A 25437-nucleotide genomic window follows, 5' to 3' on the forward strand; every position below is an offset into this window, starting at 1 on the left:
AAACAGAATAAATATGGGTTAAAAGTGGCAAAAAATGCATAGAAAAAGTGGCAAAATGTTTTTAAAGAGCTAAAATTGGGCATAATAAATAGTGAAATGTGGTTAAAATTGGCAAATATAGAGAAACAGAGTGGTGAAAAGGGTTAATAGTGGTTAAAAAAAAAAGGTAAACAGAGGCAACTGTAGATGGAATGTGGCAAAATCAGACCAAATAAAGGGGAAAAGGGTTTAAAAGTGGTGAAATAAAAGAGGCAACAATCGGTTTTAAGTGGCAAAAATGGTCAGAAACGGTGGTGAAATGGTATTAAGATGTAGCAAAAACTGGTAAAAATAGGCAAAAACAGGCAAAATGTTGTAAATTGATGAAAAGTGGCAAATAATAGTGGCCAAAATGGGCAGAAAAAGTGGTCAAAATAGATCTAAATTGGCAAAATGGGTGTAAAGTGGTAAAATTGGGGATGACAAATCATGAAATTAGGTCAAAATTGGACAAAATGAAAAAAGAGTGGTGAAAAGAGGTTACAAAGTGGCAAAATGGGTATAAAAAATTGTGAAATGTGGTTAAAATTGGCAAATGTTGAGAAACAAAGTGGTGAAAAGACTTTAATAGTGGTTTTAAAAAAGGGTAAACAGAGGCAACTGTAGATGAAAAATGGCAACATCAGGCAAAAAAATGTGACAGAAAGGTTTTAAAAGTGGTGAAATGGTGTTACAAAGTGGCACCAATTGGTTTGAAGTGTCAATGGTCAGAAAAGGTGGTTCAATGGTATTAAGATGTCACAAAAACTGGTAAAAGTAGGCAAAAATGGGCAAAATGTTGGGAACTGATGAAAAGTGGCAAATAATAGTGGCCTAAATGGGCAGAAACAGTGGTTTAAAGGGATCTAAAAGTGGCAAAATGGGTTTAGAGTGGTTCAATTGGGCATGACAGATAGTGAAAAGAGGTCAAAATTGGCCAAAATGTATAAAAAAAAGTGGTAGAAAGGGGTAATAGAGGTAAAAATGGATTAACAGAGGCAGCAATAGCTGGAATGTGGCAAAAACTGGCAGAGAGAGCAAAAGGAAAGGGTTTAAAAAGAGGTGAAATTGTGTCAAAGTGGCATTAATCGGTCAAAAGTGGCAACAATTTTCAAAGGGGCAGAAAATGGTCAGAAAAGGTGATGAAATGGCATTAAATGTCACAAAAAATGGTTAAAATAGGCAAAAATGCTCAGAAAATGGTGCAAAGGGACTTAAAAGTAGCAAAATAGCTTGTAAAGTAGCAAAGTTTAGCATAACAAATAGTGAAATCTGGTTAAAATGGGCAAAAACAAAAAAAGGGTGATGAGTTTAATAGTGGTGAACATGGGTAAACAGAGGCAAATTTAGCGGGCAGTTAAAGTGGTGAAAAGGGTTTGAAAGTGTTGAAATGGTGTTTGTAATTGGCAAAAATCGGTTTAAAGTAGCAAAAATGGGTAGAAAAGTTGGTGAAATGGTATTACAAAGTCGCAAAAACTGGTAAAAATTGGCAAAAATGTTGGAAAATGGTGAAAAGTTGCAAATAATAGCAGGAAAATGGGCAGAAAAAGCTGTTTTAAAAGGGGTTAGAAGTGGCACAAATAGATTATTTCAACATCAGAACCCAATAATAGTTTGATGTACTTTTCAGGTCCACAGTATAACTGTAATCCAGGGTGCATGCTTCTATACTATCAGTAAATCACAGCTGGGGAGGGATCATTCTCCAGGTTTGTCAGGGACCTAACAGTTCTGTGGACGGGTCTGCCTCCACTTAAATACTTACAATATACAAATGAATGCTGTAAAAAAAAGAACACCATTCCCAGAATTGAAGGGACCTTAGCATGTACAAGGTTAGCTGCATCATCTTGGTGGGTCTCCTTAACTGCACTTTGTAAAAGCTTTGGCTGCCATATTTCCTAACATTAATTTTCCATATTCTATTTTTCCTGGCCTGTGGAATTATTTGAGTGAATAAGGTTTTTACTCCTTTACTCTTTATCCATCTTTAATGTTTTTGCACCAAAACAGCAAAACCAAATTCCCTCTGATTCTGACGTTGGGCCATGAGGGGGGTCGTTTCTCCACTAATGCTCTAACAGCAGCTCCAACTCATTATGTCTGCCTGTGACCGAACACACTAAAAATAGAAATGGATAAAAGAAAAAGAAGATAAATAGGTGGTGCTATGGATATTGGCTCTGGAATAAAAAGCCTTTGGAAAACGTCCAGCGCTGCAAATTTAACCACGGCTGATGGAATTAACTTTGTCTGACAGTAATGTTAAGTTTATGTCGGCCTCTCTGTTTAAATCACCACCAGAAAGAATCCCTCGATACAGAGATTTAATAAAAACTGAGAGAGGAGAGGTAGACAAGGAGAGAGCGTGGCAGAGAAGAGGAGAGAGGGAGAAGATGCAGAGGGAGATGCGTGCAAAGAGCTCACTTTGCATTGACGTGAAAACAGAAGAGAACGGTGTGTCTCTTACTTCATTTACAGCGGCTCGCTGCAGTGTTCTCGGGCTGCTGCGTGTGTGTTTGTGTGTGTAGCTGCTCTCCTATTCTTCGTCACTCTCCGTGATTGATTTTTTAACGTCCAGCTTGCTTGCAATCACGACAGAAGCCGCAAACACACACTAACACACAGTAACACACTGACATGTGCTTCACACACGTATTCACTCCGACAAAAAAGAGGAGGCTGCATTAATATGAATGATGCATACACTTACTATCAAATAATCCACTTAGGTATACATCACAGCCGCCTCAGCAGGGAGTAAGAGACATGGAAAAACGCTTCTACAGCAAACCTTTACAGCTATTTCTGTTACAGTCTTTACTATCACAAAAGATACACACTTAGAGAATAAGATGGAAAAGCAGGAGCATAAATGTCATGACTATTTTAATACATAATTGCTCTAAAGTTCTGAGGTCATTGCAGATGACCATTTGATTACAAATCTTTCCAGATATCTTTGAGAAAAAAAGTTGGGAGGAAATTTTTGCAAAAATTGACTTTTGTTTACAGCAGCTAATATCGTTGTCATTATATCTGTTTTAGAGTTTAAATATTATTACTGGGGTTTTTTTTTACCTTTATTGAAGAGATAGGACAGTGGATGGAGGACAGAGGGAGACAGGATGGGAGGCAAGGGTGGCCTCATGCTGTAGAAAATAATGGATGATAAAAAGTGGCATCACCCTCTTTAGTTAGGGGTTAATGAAGGAGGCTTCTGAGTCAAACTTACAGAGGCCAACTTATTGATAATGCTGAATCAAAATCAGTTTAGATTAGCCTATAAATAGATGATCAGGTGGAGCTGAGGTGCCACAACATGCTACGGTGCAGTTCTATCAGCCATGCTCCTAATGGCACTGCATGCTCCTGACATGCCAGATCGACTGTTTCATATCTCAATTGCATGGATATATTTTCCATTCATCTGGGAAAGCTCCCATTGAAATCGTCAAAGGAAGGGCAAGACATTTCAAAAAATTCTCAGAAGGTGATTGGAGGAACCTTCTGTCAGTCATATTCCTGACAGGCCAATCAGAGCAACAAGACAAAACGACATTGTAGGCATGCGCCTCTCTTGAGCTGACAAGCTTCGCAAACATAGATTGTTAATCGGTGATTAAAATTGATGCCAAGGCTAGTGTTTAAAAAGAAATATGGTCCAGTTTCGATTTAACTGCTCAAGCTACATTCAAGCTAACAGCTACCACCACAGCAGCGGTTGGATTCACCGGAAAACCCCACCCATACTGATTGAAAACTCATGCTGAAGCAGACTGGAAGAAGAGTGAAAACACCTTTTCCATCATGAAATGGTAAAAAAAATATCCAGTTCTAGCAAAACTGCTGCTGTGGCTAAGTCTGAACTACTCCACTAGCAGCCATTGTATACAACCACTCGCACAACAGCTGACCCTTTTCCCCATAACTCTCACGAACTCACGTCAAAGCAGAATGGCAGAAGAGCTACAACATTTTACGTCTTTGTTTCATGCAGAAATGTGATCCAGTTCTGGTAAAATTGACGCTATACTAGCTCTATATCTGAGCTAATCACTGCACTGGAGGCAGCTATTACAAATGATTTTGAGTACAACTAAACCCCGCCTGTAGCTACCGCTCTCCTCAAATGATGCTGCTTGGTCCAGTTGGGTTCGGCACAAACATCCTGGATTGGAGCTGTTCAATATGAATTTGCCTGATGACAGAGATGGAGTCTGGCAAACTCATCTGCTTAGCAAGGTTAGCACTTTCAATGCCTATTTTTTGACTGTGGCTAATATACTAGTAGAAAAAGCCAAGACAAAGTGCAAATGGCCACTTCATTGCTAAAAATGTACTAAAAATACAAGAGACAGATGAGATCTGTGGTGTCTGGCGCCACTTTTTAACGGCTTTTCCTCCTCATTAGGTCATAATCCTGTATGTACAGAAAACATGAAATATACCATTAGGGAAATATACTAATGATATATTCTGTTTTCTGCACGAGAAGAATTATAATCTAATGAGGGGGAAAAGTGGTTAAAAAGTGGCACCATCACTGTTGAGTGCTGGTTTGACCAGAAACATTCTTCAGTAAGGACAACAAATGCAGGTGGAGGAGGGAAGAGCAACTTGTTGGCTTAAGAGCCTGTCTCACAATGGCTGAGAGCTCAACTATCGCTCTGTAACTACTAGAAAACAAATGTTACCAGAAGAGCAGCTTTGCTGAACAAAGTGTATAATGGGGACATTTACTGTTTATTCTGGATTTCATAGCATGGATAAATATCCGTACTCAAACCAAAAATTAAAGATATTCCACCAAAACCTTTTATTTTAATTAGCTACATAAAGATCAGCAGAGCATGTGTGCAGCTAACAGGTCATATATGTGACCACAGCATTAATAAACACAAAGGTGCTGCTGATAGCGGGAATACTCAAACTTTAGATTGGCCTTATTATTTAAGTGTCTGCCTCAGGCATCATGCTGGTGTATCTGTGATGTCTGCAACTTTGCCTGTAGTCTGAACGCTCTTACACAGAGTGCATGCTCCCCAGACCATTCCCTGACTGCTGCTGGTGATATTAGATGGACTTTTATTGTAGATCAGTCAAGGAAATGTAAAAAGCTGCATTTTTAGGTTTTCGTTAAACAACGTATGTAGCATAACACACTTCAATTCACTTAACTGACATTGCAAGTCCTCACAATTGTAATCGCAATACTTTTACTGGCATGTTTTAAAACTATCATTATTGTTTGACTTTTACAAGAGTTATATCAGAGTTTAATTTGTGACGAATCCTTTACACTACAAATATGACATACGTATAAATAATCTCTCAGACTGCTTTACAGGAAGCCTAAAGAAGAAAAGGACCACATGACTGTATCTCTGCAACATTATAAGCAATGTGGAGTTCTCACACAAATGCACATCCATACGTGTGAAAACTTTGCAGAGGCAAATGAAGAAAACTGTAATCGCATGCATCATCATTGTCCAAGTTGTGCCTTTTTTTCTGCTCTTTTACCCTTACACTCAGCACACACACAAACACGCAGACTCTGCATGAAAGAGAACTTTAACCACACTGTGTAACTGAGGAGACGGTTATCTGCTCCCCCGAGGCCTTGGGTACTTCATAAAAGATATCAGACACTTGGGCAGCAGTTACAGATAATGTCAGAGGGCAATTTAGTCCTGACGGGTAATAGAATTCCACAGGACTTTATAATGAAATATACCATTATCCCGGTGTCAAAAACAGAGCTCGGCTTTTACTGGAGAAAAAGGATGGTTTTCCTCACTGCTTTTCTTTTGGTAACACCAAATAATCCACTGACATTTTCCAGGAAGCCATTTGTCTTATTGTGAAGGTTTAATCTGCAACATGTAACAAGCTTCATGTATGTACAATGTTCTGCTTTTCTTGTGAGCCGCCTCAGAAGAACTTGAAAGGACTTTTTTGAGAGCTGAAACTTCAGTCTCTTTTGCTCATGCTCCTTAAGAAGTTTGATCTTTCGAGTGTGCTCTTATTTTGGCTTGTCCAATACATCGTCTTACCATAATTGCATGTGCACATGCATGACAGTCACATTGGAGGACGTGCAATGTCAGTCACATGACCTGAAGCACCTTATGCTACCAAATGTGTTGTTTAATGGAAACTGGTCAGGCTGTCAGGGCTGATCGCTGTGCATGCAGCGGCAGAGTCCCTGCAAGTAAAAACATTCAGGCTTCAGGTGAAGCTACTGCTGTCACAGATACACCAGCATGACTCTCCAAACAGACAATGATAAATGACAACAAAAACTGAAGATGCAGGCACCCACTGCTTGGCAGTTTGTTTTTTAAATGACCAAAACTTGCAGACAAACTCCTGCCAATGAATAGACATGCTTGCATATAGTGTATTTTTGCAGTTTAGACAGTGCTCCCTTTCTCTTGGGTTTTAATGACAGTAGATCTGAATTTTTTTTAAGCTTCATCACTGTAGGATACCATCAATCATTAAAATAACAGAGATTCTATCATTCAAAATCATAAGGTACAGCAAAATATAAAGACGCTAACTTATCTTACTTATTATAACCATCTTATTTTCTGCAACACAGTTGCTATCATATCCTTCTTGGTCATGTTTATTAAGCATCTTGCTGTCTATGCAACTATACTATTTATGCATTAAATGCATTAAATGTTGTATTAGGGCTTGTATAAATTTTAATGCTATATGCTCAGTTTTAATTTCTATATTTGATGTTTAATTCCTGCAGTCTAGTCTCTCCAAGCTGCTCTTGCATCCCTCCTTCACCCCAGCTCCTCCTGCAATCTTCCTCTGACTTGATCTATGTCACGGCTGTCTACATTTTGCCACTCTCTCTGCAAGCTGCTCTTAAATTCCTCCTCCACCCCAGCTCTTCCTTCATTCTGCTTCTGACTTAATCAGTGTCATTCTGTTGTCATGGTCGTCTTTTTTGGCTCTGGCATCAATGGAAGAGGTGAGCTTCGGCACAGTATAGTTGCTTGTTGTCAAATTGCTAGTTTGTGCGAGCATACTTGGCCAAGAACGATTCTGAGCATCTCGGAGGAATTCTGGTGATTTCGAGTTTTTTGAGGCTGCTTTCAAACATGCATGCATTCTGAAAAGTTGCAGACTTTGACCAGTAAATTGGTAAGTAAATGCAAGTGGATAAATCTTTTTTTTTTTTCTGCAGCTTCCTGTAATGAATCTGAGTTAAGTTAAGTTAAAGTTATTTGTGAACGGATGATAAAAGTATATATCCAATGATGGATACCTTTTAAAATACCAGGGCAACAAAAATGTGTCTTAGACACCCATTATTAGGTAATTTCTTGATTTAGAAGAATGAATATTGCAGAAAAACTCCTGCACTCCAGCTAAATTGCACTTTGCACAAGATTTCGTAATCAAAACACTGCAGACCTAGCGTAGATTCTTTTAAATTCAAATATTTTCAACTTAAAATAACATTTTCAACATTTTAAAAGATATAATATAAAAAAAACAACGGTATCAAACATTTTTCCAACCTGTTCCCCTAAAGACACAATTATGTTTAAACTTTACACGCACAGAAGTAAATCACTGCTTAAATTAAAATTGTTTTGTATAGTCTTTAATTTATATTTCCCTTGTGTCTTCCCCATAAGTGACTGCCAGCCACACTCACACCTTGATAACTGCACCAACATTATGATAAGAATTGCCCCCCATAATACCTGCTGTCCAGCCGAGATAAAGCCTCAGAGGGATTTATAGTACCAGTTAGCACATGTTGGAGCAGCAGCAGCTTCTGGTGAGAGCTCGTCCTGAGGATTAATACAGACGGTAGCCGTCCTGTAGACTTAGCAGGCCAAGACATTTTAAGGCCAATTGAACCTTCTCCCTTCACTGACTCTGATTAACTTCAAGTGTAATGGAGCATCTCGCTGATGTGCTTATCGTTTATTCAGAACATTTCTCTGCAATTTTGTTTGCTGAAATTCTGCCTGGACCAGCCTGCCTACCTGTTTATGATTTCAGTTTGTCTACCTGCCCACATAGCACCCCTACCTGCAAGCTAATGGCGCTGTTTTTCTTTCCTAGAGTCTTATTTTCTGCTTTTTCTTGTGCCTGAATCTTTTACGTGGGTACATCCCTGCTGTTTAGGTCTGGTTTATACAAATACTTACATACCTGTCTGTTAGCCTGCAAACAGAACGGCTCTGTGTATAACCATCTATGTTTGCATCCTTCCTGCCTACACAACACGACCAACAAAAAAAGAAGGGACATCATGTTTATATCAACTGTTTTCGTTACGAAGCGTGCATCCATTACAGTGTCATTTATTCTGTATCTTAACTGTCAAAGAGGGAAAATATTTTACGAAAAATAGTTTTGGTAAGGAACTATTTTTTATTCCAAAAATGTTGTATTGATTTTTAATGAACAAATACAAAAACAACATTAAATTCACTTTTTTGCCAACAAAATATTCAGTAAATGTTCCAACATGTTCCTACAAGTATCAACGACTAAAATGAAAATGAACCAGGAAGGGCTCTTCCATCATTTTCAGCACACCATACATGTTAAATTAAAGTTGCTCCCCACAACCTAACTGAGTGGTTAACTTCACTCATGGTGCAAAGTGTCTAATGCTCAGAGGTATTTTGGGATAAACACAGCATATGAAGGGATGATGTTCAAATAATTTGAGTGCAATGACAACCCATGTTTTTTAATAACCTGTTCCTATCTAGTCTTGAGGTGAACATCATTAAAAAGCTGTGCAGCTTTCCCCTTGAGTGGTCAATTCTATAGAGCGTTTTGAATTGTATGAGATTACATTTACTGAACAATCTTTCATACGCTTAAAAAATAATTTTTCTAAACAATTCTCTTTAAGTCTGGAACTGTGTTATGGAGGAGCCAAAAAATCAAGCATAGAGTGTTTGTTCCAACAGGCTACGGAGTCAAACACTGCCATACAATCAAGATCAGCGGATCTCATCCACGCCCTTATAGCTGGTGGCCAGCTGGTCTGTTCTAAGCATGCTATTGGCTAATTGCAATCAGGTTTCTTGGCAACATTCTGCCGCTCTCTTGCAAGCTGCTTTTGCAACCCTCCTCCACCCCAGCTCCTCCTTCATTATGCTCCTAATTTAATCACCGTCATTCAGTTGTCACTGATGTCTGCTCTGCTCTGGATGTTTTGCTTCTTCTCTCCCTGCCTTAGAAGCCATATATTGAGCTTATAGCATTAGGTTAGGCAGGCCGCGCTGTTCAGTGCGTCCATACAATCAAGATCAGCTGGTCTCACCCATGCCCTTATCAGCTGATCTGCTCTAAGCATAATGTTGGCTAATTGTAATCAGGCTACCTTATCTAAGCCGCTCTTGCCTGGCTACGTTCCTCTCTGGATTTTTTGCTGCTTCTCTTCCTGCCTTGAAAGCCATATATTGAGCATATAGCATTAGGTTAAGCAGGCTGCAGAGTCAATACTATTAAGACAAGCTACCATGAGCTAAAAGCCAGCTGATTTGCTGTAAGCACGCCATTAGCTAATTGCACTCATGCTGCCTTATTCAAACTGCCCTGGCTAACTTTACTCTCCAAGCTGCTCTTGCAACCCTCCTCCACCCCAGCTCCTCCTTCTGCTTCTGACTTAAACACTGTCATTCTGTTGCCATGGTAGAATTTCTTGGCTCTGGCATGAATGGAAGAGGTTGGCTTTGGCACAGTAAAGTTGCTTGTTACAGACAAAAGATTGTGTAGTGTGACTTCAGCATCGGTGTCTTTACAAATCTATCTTCTTTGTGTTTATACTGTAAACAGCAATTTTCACTGCAGATGGTCATTACCGGTAGACTCTTTGCTTCCTGTTACTCCCTCTCACTCCTCATCCCCCTTTTCTCTCTCTCTCAGCCCTAATTACGATCAGCGTGTCTGACTCTCTTCTAATTGTCTTATCTTTAGAGTTGACCCACTCTTGGTCCAAATTTAACCCCCAGTCTGTCCCTAACCCGTGTTTTATTTACCCCTCACCCGTCACTCACCTTCACACTTGCATAAACAACCACTTACACCCAGACCTCAGCCTCTCTCACATCTGTGTCCCTGCTCTTTCTGTACCTTCTCATCTCTCCCTCATGGCCCCGTCACCCTCCATCACCCTTCCTCCGCTCATGCTAAATTAATTGGCAAGCTGTTGTCATGCGATACCGACTGTATTAGGAACAAGCATGCACTCACACGCTTGTTATTCTGCTCATGTTCACCTCCGACAGCTCTGCAGGAACAGCAGTCTGAAGTGTTTAGGATCCTTAAAGGTTTAAAAACAAAGAGAGGAGGGGAGATGGGGGCTTTTTGTCCTTGTTGGTCGCCATAGTGTGGATATGAAGACAGGTGACATAAAAGCAGTGCAAAACATTTGAAGCTCTCTCACTTAGTGGCTGCAGTATGGGTCATAAGTTCCATCTCTTCCAAGTTACCAGATGGGACACTATAAAACCTAAATATTCACTTTCACTTATTAAAGCAATAAACATTTTATTCAATGTTGCATGTTTCAAAAAGTAAAAACATTTATCTGTTTATTTATTGACATAATGGGAGCCCTGCTGCAAGTAACTGTTGACTGAGTTATGTCAGAGTGTTAGACCCTCTACAGAGGCTATACTCTAGTCCAGGCCTCAGTCACATTTAGAACTGAAGAAGCCTTTTGGAGGAGGGGTGAAACGTTTTCAAGAAAATCAGTCAAGTCCCGTTGCCCTCAAGATTTGGTTCCACTTCTCTTGGTGGCAGCTGGATAGCTCAGTGGTTACACTCCTGACTTGTTACAGCAGACTGGGGTTTCATATCCATGACCAGTGAGTATCCAGTGTGGATCATTGGGCAAGATCCTTAACGTCATGCACATCTGTCCCAGTCGCTTAGGACAAAAGCGCCTGCCGAATGACCCTGTAACATGGTAACATTTTAACAGGGAAGGGTGTCCTGTTCTGGGGTCCTCCTGCCCTTCCACAGGCCTGTGTGGAAAGCACGTGCTGTTCCTGTTCTTCCTGTGCCTACAAGGAAAGCCCGAGGCAGAGAGAGAAGCAGCAATAAACCCCAGGGCAGAGCAGGCATCAGTGACAACAAAATGACTTTGATAACGCTTTATAGCATAGAGGAGAAGCTGGAGTGGAGGAGTGTTGCAAGAAGCTGCTTGTAGAGGGAGCGGCAAATAAGGTAGCCAGGAAAGAGCAGTTTAAATATGGCGGCATGAGTGCAATAAGCCAATCAGCTGGCCATCAGCTGATCTCAGTTAAATGGCAGCGCTTGACTCTGGCCTATATGCTAGATTTTTGTTATTAGCAGGCCAATTGTCTCCCCTCTGGAATCTTTTCAAACGGCGTGAGCTAACCAGTGCTAATGGCTAATGTTTTGGTTTTTCCTTTTGACTCGCTTGTCTCTTAAAAGTTACCGTAGCTGTTGTAAAGCAGTTGTTGATGCTGTAATTTGGCCTCATAGAGCCAGAGCCATGACTAAAAACAGTGGTTGTACACCGTTTACAATCATCTTACTTTTTGTTAGTTTTTATCGAGTCTATTCAGTTAGACAAACCTGGAAAGTTCTAGCAAGCATGTCATGCTAAATCAGTTAAATAATGGAATTAAATAGCATGTGCACAATGAGTACTACTGCGAGTAACAAGTATTCAAGAACTTGTGCACATCCTTATCCCTTTAATTAAAAGAAATAGTTTTACTTAATATTTTCAAGTAAATGATCAATTAACATGCATCTGATGGCTAAAGTTTCTTTGGAAATTAATCAGTCTTCTTCTCTAAAACAAACAAAAGCACGTATTATCAAAAAGAATTAACACACTGAAAAACAGAAGTAAATAAATCCACATAGACAGGCCTGAAGGATTGATTACTCTGGTAAGAAACTCTTTTGAATAAGCAGCATCTTTTTCTCAGTTTTACTGAAATCCCACCACCTTTGTGAGAGATATTCACAAACCATCTGACGCAGCGCCACAATCGAGCCTCAAGCTTTTTTTCCCAGCACCCTCATCCAGCGACAGTGTGAGGAAATCGATCTATAATTCATCCATAGGTACAAAATCCCTCGCATGGAGAAATGTTTGTCAGGAGTTTTTACAATTGAGCAGCCGGAGCGCTCCCAGCATTTTCAATACTTGTGAAACTTGGGCTTTGGGGAATCAATGCAAAATGGGAACAATCGACTGAATCCGCAGAAGAGGGTAAACGTCTGCGTGAGCGCTGCATCGTCTTCAGGTGCTCCCAGTTTAATCAGGCACACTTTGACAAAGCTATTATGTTCGTACCCTCACAATGGCTCACATCACAAGCTCCTCTCGCTGCCTTTTGTCTGTCCGCCTGGTTGGAAGTGTCACTGCATCTCTCTGTGCATTATAAGACAGATCGGCACACAACACATATTCTACTCTATTTCCACCCCCTCCTTCATGTTTCACTCTCTCTCTCTCTCTCTCTCTCTCTCTCTCTCTCTCTCTGCAGCCTCAGCGCCACATATCATGCTCCCTGACAGGACATGGATGAAGTCCCTCAGAGAGGAATTAGCTCCCTGTTGGGACTTCTTCTGCTAAACTCCCAGGGGGCATTTTTCCTTAGCACCACCCAATCAATAACTTTTAACATTATCTATTGGAAATGAAGTGAAAGGCTGCAGGAGATCCCGGGGACAGGCTGAGGATAAGGATGAGAGCCTGCGAGGCGACAGGCAGGGCAGAGCATTGCCTGGGGTGACCGGAGCAAGGTTTCCTCGCCTCTGAAAGGTGAAGAAGAACGAGGATAGTTGAATTTCATCTCTGCTACATCATCTCGAAGGATTCTTTTAGTGCATAATGTGATGTTTAGATAATAACCGCCCATTTCATCACAAAGGGGGCGTAACTCGCCACATGTAGAGCAGGGAAAGTAATCCCTTTTCTGGTGTGATCTGATTTATCGTCCGTTTCAGTTTTCATAACGGGGAAGAAAAATGCAGCTAAACAGAGCGGAAATGAAGAAAAATAAGTTTAAACATTATTACTTAGCTGCAGCTTCTGCACAACAAGGCATTAATCAGGTTCAGGTAGTCTGACATTAATCATGCACTTTGATTCAGGTGTTATTATTACAAATTAAAGCTGCAGCTGAAGAGGCAGGAAACGTAAATCAGTGATGAACTAAAAGTCAGTGAGATGTGTGGAGTAGAGCTCATGTAGGATTTTAAATCTTTGATATGACACTAATAAAATCGGATGAATCCTGGGTTTTTAAAGCATTGTGACTTTTTAACCTGACATGCCAGATAGATGCTTTACATAACCATGACATGAATACAATGCCTATAAAAAATATTCACCCCTTTGGATTACCATTTTTTTGATGTTCAACCAATCACAGTCGTTATATTTTGGCTTTTTTGACAAAAAGACTACAAAAACATGTGGTACATTTCCACTGTGTGAGGTATTTAATCAGTATTCCTCACTACCATTACACCATGAAGCCAAAAGAACACCCTAAGCAACTCAGAGAACAGGTTATTGAAAAGTAAAAGTCAGGAGAAGGATGCAAAAAAATCCAAGGCACTGAACATCCCCCAGATTTTAGTTTAATCCATCATCAATGGCCTCACAAACTGAGCGTGCAACAGGGAGACTAGTGAGGAGGACACCAGGACACCTGTGACTACTCTGAAGGAGTTCCAAGCTTCAGCAGCTGACTCTACAGACAACAACTGTTGGCCAGGTCCTTCATCAGTCAGAACTTTATGGGAGAGTGGCAAAGAGAAAGACACTGTTGAAGAAAACTCAGATTCAATCTGGACTAGAGTTCACCAGAAGGCATGTTGGAGACTCAATGGTCAATTGGAAGAAAGATCTTCAGTCTGATGAGACCAAAATGGTGCTTTTTGGCCATCAAACAACATGCTAAACACACCATCACTACTATGAAGCGCAGTGGTGGCAACATCATGCTGTGGTAAAGCTTCTCCACCCTTTGAAGGCTTTTAAATGTAAAGGGTAAAATGAATGCGTCAAATCCTGAAGGACAATCTTATCAGTCTGCAAGAGAACTACAGCTTGGGAAAATATTTATTTTCCAGAAATACAATGAGCCGAAGCATACAGCGAAAGCTACATAGAAAGGGTTTCAAGAGGTGAATGTTCAGGAGTGGCTGAGTCAAAGCCCAGACCTCAATCCAAAAGACAATTTGTGGCTATTCACACCAGATCCCTGCACAACCTGGCTGAGCTTGAGCAGTTTTGAAAAGAAGAATAAAGTTAAATTGCAGCGCCCAGATACGCGAGCCTGACTGTGACCTATCCACACAGACTCAGTGCTGTGACTGTGATTGCTCTTGGTGAAAAAGATCTGATGTTTCTGACCTTTTCCTGACTGGTTTTGGCAAGAGTTTAATTTACCAACTGGCTTCACACAAGTCTAGTAAAACTAAGGATATCAATACATGTTTCAACACCAAGGCATCAAAATGGAAGCCCTTGGCACCAAATATTGAGAATTTTCTCATTTTGATAAACAAAATTTGGAGGCAAGCTCCTGCACACTGTTTAAATTCCACAAAACATGACATGCTGCAGTGTGCAGGAGTTTGGCTGCAATGTTTGATGACTCAAACAAAAAAATCACCCAATATTTGGTATAAAAGACATCTACTGTTGCTGCCTCAGTATTCAAACAGGAAAAATCTTGTGATTTTCACAAAAATCATATTGAAGTTTTGATTTCTGGAATCATTTACACCGACAAAACTTTGCTGACCTATTTAAAACAAAAAGTTCTCTCTCCTAGGTCTGTGGTATCTTTATGGCCAAAAAATGTGATGAGAGAATGTCATTTTAAAGCTTCGATATCCTTTAATGCTATCCATCATTATAAAAGACATTGTATTGTTTAAAAAGCATCAAAGTTTGACAACCTACACAAGGGCTTGTGTAACACCTGCATAAAGTCTGTGCTACACCTGAATAACTCAATATTTCATGTTGTTTTGTATTTTATAAGCCCCACTGCTGTATTGATTCTCCCATTCAAACTTTACTGCAGCAGAGCACAAATAAAGAAAATGTTTGGTTTATCATTCAGCTGAAAACCTCCAAATACCCCCCTGTAAGTCCTCCAGGCCCAAGCACAAGTGTTTCCTGTCGATCGCGGCTGTGTAAAGATGCTGACCTGTGGCGTACTCACACGCAGAAACAAATCATTCACCCGCTTCGACAACACAACCTCTGGGTGAGGCCGGAAAACGTGAAGTCAGCTGCAGTCAGCGCAGAGCCGCTCTTCAGCTCAGCTGCTCTCAGACCTACAGAGCATTCAGGTCGAGAAATGTGCAGAAATGTGGACAGAGACTGCATGGATTTAAATATGGAGACAGCTTTATATATATAACAGAATCAGAGTAAATTTTGACTGAGACCTTTTGCTGAATGAAGACACAGAAAAACTAGAGAACAGTGTAGTACAATATGAATGCATTTTAACAGTAGATTAGCCAGAGCAGCTAGGGACACGTAAATTTCATTGCAAACACACATGTATGAGTTCATGGTCAAATGGGATTTTTAACGTCAGCGCACCTTTGAACACCAGGAAAGCCTCAGCAGTGATATAGCATCACCCAAAATCAATCAAAACATTTAATTGTTATTATTAATAATAAACAAAATCAAAGTGGGACTAAAAACATATTGTGGCCATTATAACCTAAACTGAAACATAAATAAACTATGTGGTTTTTATGCTTTAAAAAATCAGTTTTAAACAGGGTGTCATCTGTCCCTGCTGTATAGCTATAGAACCTCAGATTCTTTACAAAGATGCCCCCCTGAGATGCCCATTTAAGTTAAATATCACCAGTATTGTCTCACTAAATGGGGTGTATGGTGAAATATACTGAAAACACACACACTTGAAGTGTGTGCAAAATACAGCGTAGTCATTCTCCTGGAGCTCTAAAGTGACTTCCAACGTAGCATGACAACTAGTCTACCTGGCAATATGCAGCAGATCCTTTGGTACTCAGAGACTGACTGACACATTTGCCGACAAATCAGTTGTGACTTTTGACATGGAGTAGGTTAGTTGTGTTTTTCTACTGGTCAAAAAGCAGCTTTCTAGGCAACAAGATGAGTGACATACAGGCGAATACAGAGAACGTGTTGGAGGTATGGTGCATGGTGCAGTGTTTTGGTGTTTCATTGGTTAAAATCGGGACAGGGGTTGTTCAAAAATGGGACATACTGGCATTTTAACAATTTCGTCGGGACACAAAGCCTGAAATCAGGACGTCTCATCCCCCTGATTATGACTGTCAAACAAACCACCAGCAGAGTTCTCGGGGTAGCCAACAAGCAGCATTAGAAATAACAATACTGTAATACTTTAAAATGTTGTTAAATATCACTCAAATAACTCTGAAGATGTCTTTATATTGAATTTCATTTGCAAAACGAAAGGTGCACAGGCTTGTAGCTATCTCAACCGACAAAGTCCACATCCGAAATCTGGAATAATAAACTGCACCTTATACAGCACACCTTCACTCTGCTGTTTCCACCTAAAAATTCCACAGCTCCATCCATAAAACTCCTGAAATTTCTTTATGATCTGTATTTGTTGATTTTCTTTTGCGCTTTTCTTTACAGTTGTGTTAGAACGCCTTGACAGCTATCCTTCTATTAACAAATAAATTCAAACAAATGCTAACATTTTAAGTTTTCCCTTGATGTCAAAGCATCAGTTTTCACTAGGGATGGAGATTGTTCATTTTAAGAGATATTGACATCCCTATTGATTCTCCTTATTGTTTGGAGTCCTTATCAATATCACTATTGTTTGGTGGAAAGACAAAATGATGACAATACATTTACAAGAGAAGTGGTATACGCTAAGAAGAGCTTGAGTCTAAAATTATAAAGTTACATCCATCTTCTAAAAATCAACTCATTTTGGTTTGATGGCAGCAACACATCTCAAAATAGTAAGGACAGGGCAAAAAAGGCTGGAAAAGTACGTGGTACAATAAAAAAAGGCTGTAGGGGGCATTTCCAACTTTAATCGTCAACATGACTGGGTATAAAAGGAGCATTTCAGAGAGGCAGAGTCTCACAGAAGTAAAGGTGGGCAGAGCTTCACCAGTCTGTGAAAAACTGTCTAAACAATGTGGAACAACATAAAACTGCAAAGACTCTGAGTACCCCATCATCTACATGGCTCTGTCCCAACTTTTTTGAGATGTGCTGCTCCCATCAAATTCAAAATGAGCTTCGAGAATGTTAAAATGTCTCAGTTTCAACATCTGATATGTTGTTTATGTTCTATTGTGAATGAAATAGGGGTTACAGAATTTGAAAATCATTGCATTCTGGTTTATTTACATTTTACAAAGTGCCCCAACTTTTTTGGAATTGGTGTCATAAGTAAAGGACAAAGAGTGAGAAAAGCATCAAAATAGATTTTGATTATAGATAAAGTTCCTTGGGAAACCTGACTCCAACAGTGAGGTCAGAGGCTCTCAAAAAGCCCCAAAATGTCCCCATACCAAGCAAGTTAGTTATTTAGATTCCTGTAGATATTTTGAAACAACTCATTAATGGATAACAGTGTGGTAAAATGGCATGCAATACATAAAAATGTATGGTTTTTGGCAAAAGAATGGATATTGCACAAGTCATACGAGCGTATTTGGGTCTTCACCACCCCTGATAGCAACATGGCATTTTAATGCAATAATGCTTTTACAATCTGAGTATAGTATGAAAATGGTAGAAAAATGAGAATCTGCAACCAGTGACAGTCCCCACATGTAAACAAATAATTCATAAGTATTAAGAAAAATTCAGTGGATTAAGTTACTGTGCACGGACTGGGCTTTAGATCAGATCGAACAACTGGAGCACAACCCCTGACAGCGCTTGAAGCCTCGTCACAGCAGCGTCTGAGCATGTGCCAGAAAATAACAGATGCCACCAAAGCAAATGTTGGAAGTGCAGTGCTCAGCTAATGATCCGATCTGCAGGCCGTTTTCCAGGTGACTTATGTCGGTGCTCTGCTGCTGAAGACGAGCATGACTGAAGATCTATTGATCCGCTGTTTGCAACCCGATCGATGCTGCCACACAGATCTAAGACGTGTTTTCAGGTCAAGCTTGAACACCAGATCTTACAGCCCAAATACTATTAATATTTAATGATATAAACACAGTGTTAGGGGCTTATATTCATCCTGCAGCTCAGTTACAAGTTTATTTAATTAGAAGATCATCGAACATCACCGAAGCGTAGATTGAACTTCATGATTAGAATTCATTACAAAGAGAAACGTGCCAGAAAAGCTTCCATAAATGACTCTGAATTAATGAGATAAAACTCCACCCTGCTGTGTAAATCTGCTGCCAAAATAGAATAGACAGAAATCAGCACAAGCACATCAAAAGTCATTGTGTTCAGGAGAAAACACACATCTGCATCTCAACTCTCAACTCCCAAAACACTCCCTCTCCTCTCTTCCTCTCCTTGTTTTTCCACCTCTCCTTTTTTCATGAAAAGCCACCAAACTCCACAGCTCTCCCGTCTGCTCCAATTTCTGAAAAACACAGTCGTAGGGGGAAAAAACTTTCCCTTTCCATTAAAATATAAGCATGCAGAGAGAATGGTGTCAATTATGAATTCCTCCTAAAATAAGCACAGGAGCACATCAGCCTATTCAGCAGAAGAACACCGCGGCAGCAGAAGCAGCAACAGCAGCAGCGGCACACTTTTGAGGAAGACGGATGCAACCAAGAGGAGCACATTAATCTCACTGTTACGTTTCAATGCAGAAATCTGCCATTAATTACATCCTGGCTGTACATCAGCAAGCAGAAGAAAGCTGATTCTTAAACACTGCATTTCACACATTAAAGACTGTGCAGTCTTGTAGTGTTCTTGCTATGTGAAGCAAAAGGATGTAAGAGATAAATCAACTCCCTGCACTCAAACATCAGCACCAGAAATAACAAATAAGTCATCTTTTAATTATTAAGCACTTCCAGTAAGTTAAAATGTTGCAGCACTTATTCAACCAATATCCAGCGCTTCTGCACACAATTGTGTCCAATCACTGCAGGTTTTCAGCAACTTCAACCAATCACAAAAGCTCTGTAAAATATCTGCAAACATAATAACCTCCCACAAACGTCATAAACTACAACTGTATTACAAATCTGCGGCTTTTAATGTAATACTACCACAAATGTATTAGCAGGCGCCTCCTGCAAACATAATAATGATCACATTTCCCGGAATTTATTACATTTGTGAGAAGGAAAAAATAATCACTCTCTCTCCACATTATACTTCCCTCTAATGTAATGTAAACATGAAAAATGAAAGTTGTGGTCATGGTTTGCAGCCTTTTTTCCAGAGGATTCAAGTCAGCTTTAGCTCAAGTCACATCAAAAAACATAGCTATGGCCAATTCTTTTGTTCGCCATGAAACAGGAAGTTTTTTTTTTTCAGTCTTAAAACACTCATCCATAATCTTGGCACAACATTTTTGAATGAGAAAAGGAAAGAGTTCATATCAATCCTGGTCAAATCAAAGGGGTTCCTCTTGAATTAAGCCCTCAGAGAGGGTTCATTTGATCCAAACAATGCTGGCTCTCCCCTCTGAAGCAGGATACTTTGTCTTAAACACACAGGGTACAAACTTCTTTCCCACAAATTTTGAGTGGATGGGGATTTTAATTTTTTTAAATAATTAAAACTGTAATGGTGAACAATGTTTCTGTATGTTATTTACATTTTCCTCAGATTAACATTTTGGCACCTTTAAATCCACTCTGCTAAGATTCATGCCACTGCCAGGGTTTTAAGACTCTGAAAAACTACTTCCTGTTTCATGACGAACAAAACAGATTGTATGTACTATGTTTTTTGGTGTAACTTAAGCTTTAGATGGCTTGAACCTACTGGCTTTTGTTAAAAGACTACAACAATAAACAATATGTAATAGCAGCCGCCTATTGCAAACATGGTAACTATTGCATTTGCAGGAATTTATTACATTTGTGGGACGGTAAAAATCACTCTCTCTCCTAATTGTATTAACTTACCACAAATGTAATGTGAACATAAAAAAATAGAAGTAGTTGTTATTGTTTTTGTAGCCTTTTTACAACTGCAATTGGGATCAAAACAGCTTAATATCATGTCACATCAAAAAACATAACCATAGTGAATTTTTTTGTTCGCCATGAAACAGGAAGTTTTTGTCCAGCCTGGGTGAACGGTAATGATTTATAATTTCCTCAGAGTTTTGACACATTTTGATCCACTCTGCTGAGATTCATGCCTCTGCCAGGGTTTTACGACTCTGAAAAACTCCCCTGTTTCATGGCAAACAAAACAGATTGCCATGACTATGTTTTTTGGTGTACCTGAAGCTTTAGATGACTTGAACCCACTGGCTTTTGTTAAAAGACTACAACAATAAAAAATAGGCTACTATAAATGTCATAGCAGCCGCCTATTGCAAACATTGTAACTATTTGTAGGAATTTATTACATTTGTGGGAAGGTAAAAATCACTCTCTATTCTCATTGTATTGAAATCCCAAAATGTAATGTGAACATGAAAAATGAAAGTAGTTTTTGTTTTTGTAGCCTTTCTACAACTGCAAATGGGATCAAATCATCTTAGCTGCTTTGGCGATTTTTTTTTTTTTTTTTCCTTTTTTTTGCTAATTAACTGGAAGTTTTTTTTTCCAGAGTACTAAAACACTCATAGCGCCATGAATCTTAGCAAAACATGTTTGCATGAGAAAAGAAGATTGATATCAATTTTGGAAAATTCTACAAAATCCAATGGGTTCTTCTTGAATTAAGCCCTCAGAGTGGGTTCATTTGACTAAAAAAATGCTGGCTCTTCCTATTTAAGCAAGTTACTCTGTCTTAAACAGGGTACAATTCTTTTTCAACAAATTTTAAATGGACGGGGATTTTAAATGATTGTAGAACAACAAAACTGCCTGGGTGAGTGGTAATTCTGTACATAATTTATAATTTCCTCAGAGTTTTGACACATTTTGATCCACTCTGCTAAGATTCATGCCTCTACCAGGGTTTTAAGACTCTGAAAAACGACTTCCTGTTTCATGGCGAACAACACAGATGGCCATAACTTCATTTTCTGATGTGACTTGAGCTTACACTGATTCGAACCAACTGCTATGTTTTTTTCAACCAGGTGCCACAGTTTGATCTCATTTGATGCAAACCCTATCCCTGACATGAACAGAAGAGCTACAGATTCAACCTACCAAACAGCTCATGCTCTCTCTGTCACACTGTTCCATACAGGAATACACATCAACAGTCATATGCACTCCTCCATGTTGTTTTAACAACCATGGGAAGCTACAATCAGACTTAGAATTAAACAGCACTAGTCTGTAAGATACAGCCAGCTATTTAAATGGAAAGAGAGGTATTTAAAGTGCATTTTATACAACTTAATATGTATTCGTAATCAGGCTACACACAGTATGATTTACAGTTTTTCATCATGTTGAATAAATTGTACTCATATCAGGGGTTTTCCAAGTGTCTTCAACACTGGGTTACCCACCTGAACTTCTATTTTGGCTTGAATGGGAGAGAATTAGTTGCGAGGAGCATCCCCCATTGTGCTCAAAGTGTGAATGATGTTGTGGGCTCTAAACGAGGGTCTGCTGTTAATTGGATTGGACTGAAAAATTAGTGCCTCACTTAATTAATGGAACTGAGAGGTGGTGATATAATTAAGGGGGGGAATTACATTTAGGTAAACATGGGTTGGAGATAAAGCCTATAAAAATCCTCCTGAACCATTATTATTCTAATATATCTTCATTTGAGCCATTATTCTAGCCACAGTGTTTATTAACAGTTTATGTAAGAGGTGGAAGCTTTCTACACTTGAATAAATTAAACTAATAATGTTTAACGGTAAAGTATGAATGCTGATTTTTATTTCAAAGAAGGTGAAGTGGATTTTTAATGAGATTCAGTAGCTATGTTAATTCATTTATATGGTAATGTTTTATGATGTAAGGCTAAATGAGACGATGTGCAGTGTCAGCACCAGCTGAGGCAGCTGTGTGACTTTGAGCTAACGACAGACAGCCGAGGATGAGGTGCTTCACTGCAGGAGCAGCACTGTTGCTCTGCTGCTCCTGCCTCCTCCTCCCTCCAAAATAACCTTTCTGGAGTCATTGTTGCTGCAAAACTCCAGAGTGCATAATGTTTACAGAGCATGACTTGTTGATTTTGGACTCTGATTTTTTTTTTCAAACTTTACATTAAAACCTGCCTTTGTGTTCAAAACTGTCCCCTTGAGTGCTCAAAATGTCTGCTTGCTCAAGTTTCATAAGCTTATCCTCAACCATTCTCCTCCCTCAACCTTTCAGGTTGCTTTCTTGTCAAACCTCCACTCTGATTTTTCTCTCTGCACTCAGGAAACTCTGCACATTTATGAGCATTTCTCTGTGCATGCTCAAACCTATATTTGTGCATGCACAAAGCTTTCTCTGCATATGCTCAAAACCTCTGCACAGGCTCAAAGCTTTCTCTGCACACACACAAACTTCATCTGCATGGGCTCAAAACGTTCTCTGCATGTGCTCAAAATTTCTCTGCACATGCATGAAACCTTCTCTGCACAGGCTCAAAACTTCCTCTGCACACGCACAAACTTCCTCTGCATGGTCTCAAAACGTTCTCTGCAAACGCACAAACTTTCTCTGCACATGCACAAACTTTCTCTGTATGGGCTCAAAACTTTCTCTGCAGCGGCATAAAACTTTTTCTGCAAAGACTCAAAGCGTTCTCTGCATGCACACAAAACCTTATTGCATTGGCTAAAAACCTTCTCAGCACATGCTCAAAATGTTTTCTGCACACACACAAACTTTTTCTGCACAGGCTCCAAACTTTCTCTGCATATGCTTAAAACTCTCTCTTTAAATGAACAAACCAATAGAAAACATGATTAGAATTGACCATCCATGGTTGCTCAGCCCTTTGTCACTGAGCTGTTCACATATGTTGGCATAAAAGTAATCAATAGCTGAATAATTTGTCTAATTTTTGAAGCAAAAATGAAGACTGTAGGAGAAACTTGAGTGTGCTAAGAACATTCTGTACATGCACAAATTTCATACTTGTGGAAAAGGTTTTGAGCATGCAGAGCATGTTTTGTGCATGAGCAGAGAAAGATGTTTTGGGTGCAGAGAAAAATTCATGCATGTGCAGATAAAGTTTCATAAGTGCACAGAGAATGTTTTTATGCGCTCGAAGAAAGTTTTGTGCATGCTGAGGAAGTTATTTACATGCGCAGAAAATGTTCGTGTGCAGAGAAAGTTTCATACATGCACACAGAACATTTTAAGCATGCACAAAGCAATGTTTGAGCATGCTGGCAAAGTTTTGTGCATGCACAGAAAGTTTTAGTTCATGTGCAGAGAAAGTTGTGTACTTACGGATGCAAAGAAAAATCTGAGTGAGTTGTCAAAGTTTCATATGCACAGACAAAGTCTTGTATGTGCCCAGACAGTTATAAACTTTTGCAAGAAAGGTTTTGAACATGTGCAGAGAGTTTCACACACCGAGGAAGTTTTATACTTTTAGGCATGTGCAAAAAAGTCATGTACAGGGGCAAAGAAAGTTTTGAAAGTGCACTGAGAAAGTCTCGTATGTGCACAGCTAGTGTCAAGCATGTGCAAAGTTATGTACACTTGCATTGAAAGTTTAAAGATCACTCATAAAATTTTGTGCATGTGCAGAGAGTTTCAGATGTGTGCAGAGAAAGTTTTGAACCTAAGAGATGAGAAAGTTTCATACGCACAGAGAAAAATAAGAGGATGGCAGTTTCACAAGAAAGCAGAATCAACCTGAATGAGAGGAGAGGAGAATAGTTCGAGCAAACACAGGAAAATTGAGCTATCAACGAAAGATTTGAGGACAAGTAGACATTCTGAGCACAGACAAAATCAAAGAACAAAGAGAAAGTTTTGAGTACAAAGTCAGGTTTTAATGAAAAGTTTGAAGAAAAATGACCCTAAAATCTGTCATGATCTCAAAATATTAATATGCATTCTTGAGTTTTGCAACAATAGTAACTCCATACACTTTCTCCAAAAATAAATAAATAAATAAACCAGAGAGAAGAGAGAAAATGTCGTTTCTCTCTCCTCTCCTGCTCCTCTGCACCAAGGCTCAGTCTCCTAAACGTCATGGCTGATTTACGGAGCATGGGATGAGATGAAAATACAAAAAGGGAGGGAGACGAAGGGAGGGGAAAAAAGTGAAATTTGCTGAAAAAACTGTTAGCACCATGGAGTGAGGAGATGAATGTACGAGGAGACGATGGAATGTGCTGATATGATAATGGTCTCTCATGGGCCCTTGTGGCAAAATACATTTTCTCTGCGTAATTTGGTGCTGGGACAGAGAGAGAATGATGTCTTCTTTTATCTTATCACCCAGAGCACACTTGCTCTCTTTTTTCATCCACACATGCACAGGCTGACACTTCACACATCTGCCACAAAAATCTCATCGGACAAATCCTTTAATTGCCTGATCGATGCCTGTAGAGCCATGCAAATGAGCCCAATAGTCAATAGGAGCTGGGTCAGGTTTGCCTCTGATCAAAGAGCAAAGAGTGCTAAAACATCAGGGTTGGTTTGCAGGCTCCACTTTGAACCCATAACCAAACCCTCCAGCAAATCTGGCAGAGCAAATAAAGTCTCCAGGAGTTACTGACCATCCATCATCGAGCTCCAAGAGAGGCAACACTCGGAGAGAGGCAACAGGCGCGCCCAGGTGAGATGAGACATGGTGTGTTTTTTCTTTGCAGGGATAACAGGAGGAACTTAAGAAGCTGTGCAGCCATATTGTCTTACCTTTTGTTTTGCCAGCCAAAGTCTCATCCCAGCGTCTCAGAAGAAGCATGATGGTACAGCCTGGGACTCCTCTCTCCCTCTCATAGCCTCAGACGGAGGGAGGCTCAACTGCAGCCAACACAAGAGAAAATACAACAAAACCATTGATCGTGTGCAGATACAGAATCCTAAATATACTTTCAGACTAAAAGTGAAGCCAAAATGTACTCTTCCAGTAGACAACTTTGTCCACTTCCATCTCTCCAGCTTACCACAAGTACTATGTAAAAGCGTACTTTTTTACAGTCTGATAAGCAAATTACAGAGTAATCAAATGTAAAGAGACATTAAACATTTACTGGCTTAAGCTGGACTCCTACATGAGATGCATATGTTATGTGCACATGCATATTGGCTTGTAAGTGAAACAACAAAACTCAAAATATCAAGAAGAGAAATGTGCATTTG

The 25437-nt window shown here is 39.6% G+C and overlaps 1 protein-coding gene across 2 annotated transcripts in view; it reads right to left on the reverse strand.

Moving 5' to 3' along the window:
* LOC121503574 (glutamate receptor ionotropic, NMDA 2B) overlaps window positions 1-25437 on the reverse strand; it is a 276993-nt gene that overhangs the window by 221962 nt on the left and 29594 nt on the right. For both annotated transcript variants that reach the window (XM_041778041.1, XM_041778042.1), the window contains one exon: window positions 24991-25098. In XM_041778041.1, the coding sequence (XP_041633975.1) occupies window positions 24991-25017 (27 nt within the window). In that variant the 5' untranslated portion in view covers window positions 25018-25098. The remainder of the gene's footprint in view (window positions 1-24990; window positions 25099-25437) is intronic.

Source organism: Cheilinus undulatus, linkage group 21 (genome assembly GCF_018320785.1).
Source record: "Cheilinus undulatus linkage group 21, ASM1832078v1, whole genome shotgun sequence".
NCBI lineage: Eukaryota > Metazoa > Chordata > Actinopteri > Labriformes > Labridae > Cheilinus > Cheilinus undulatus.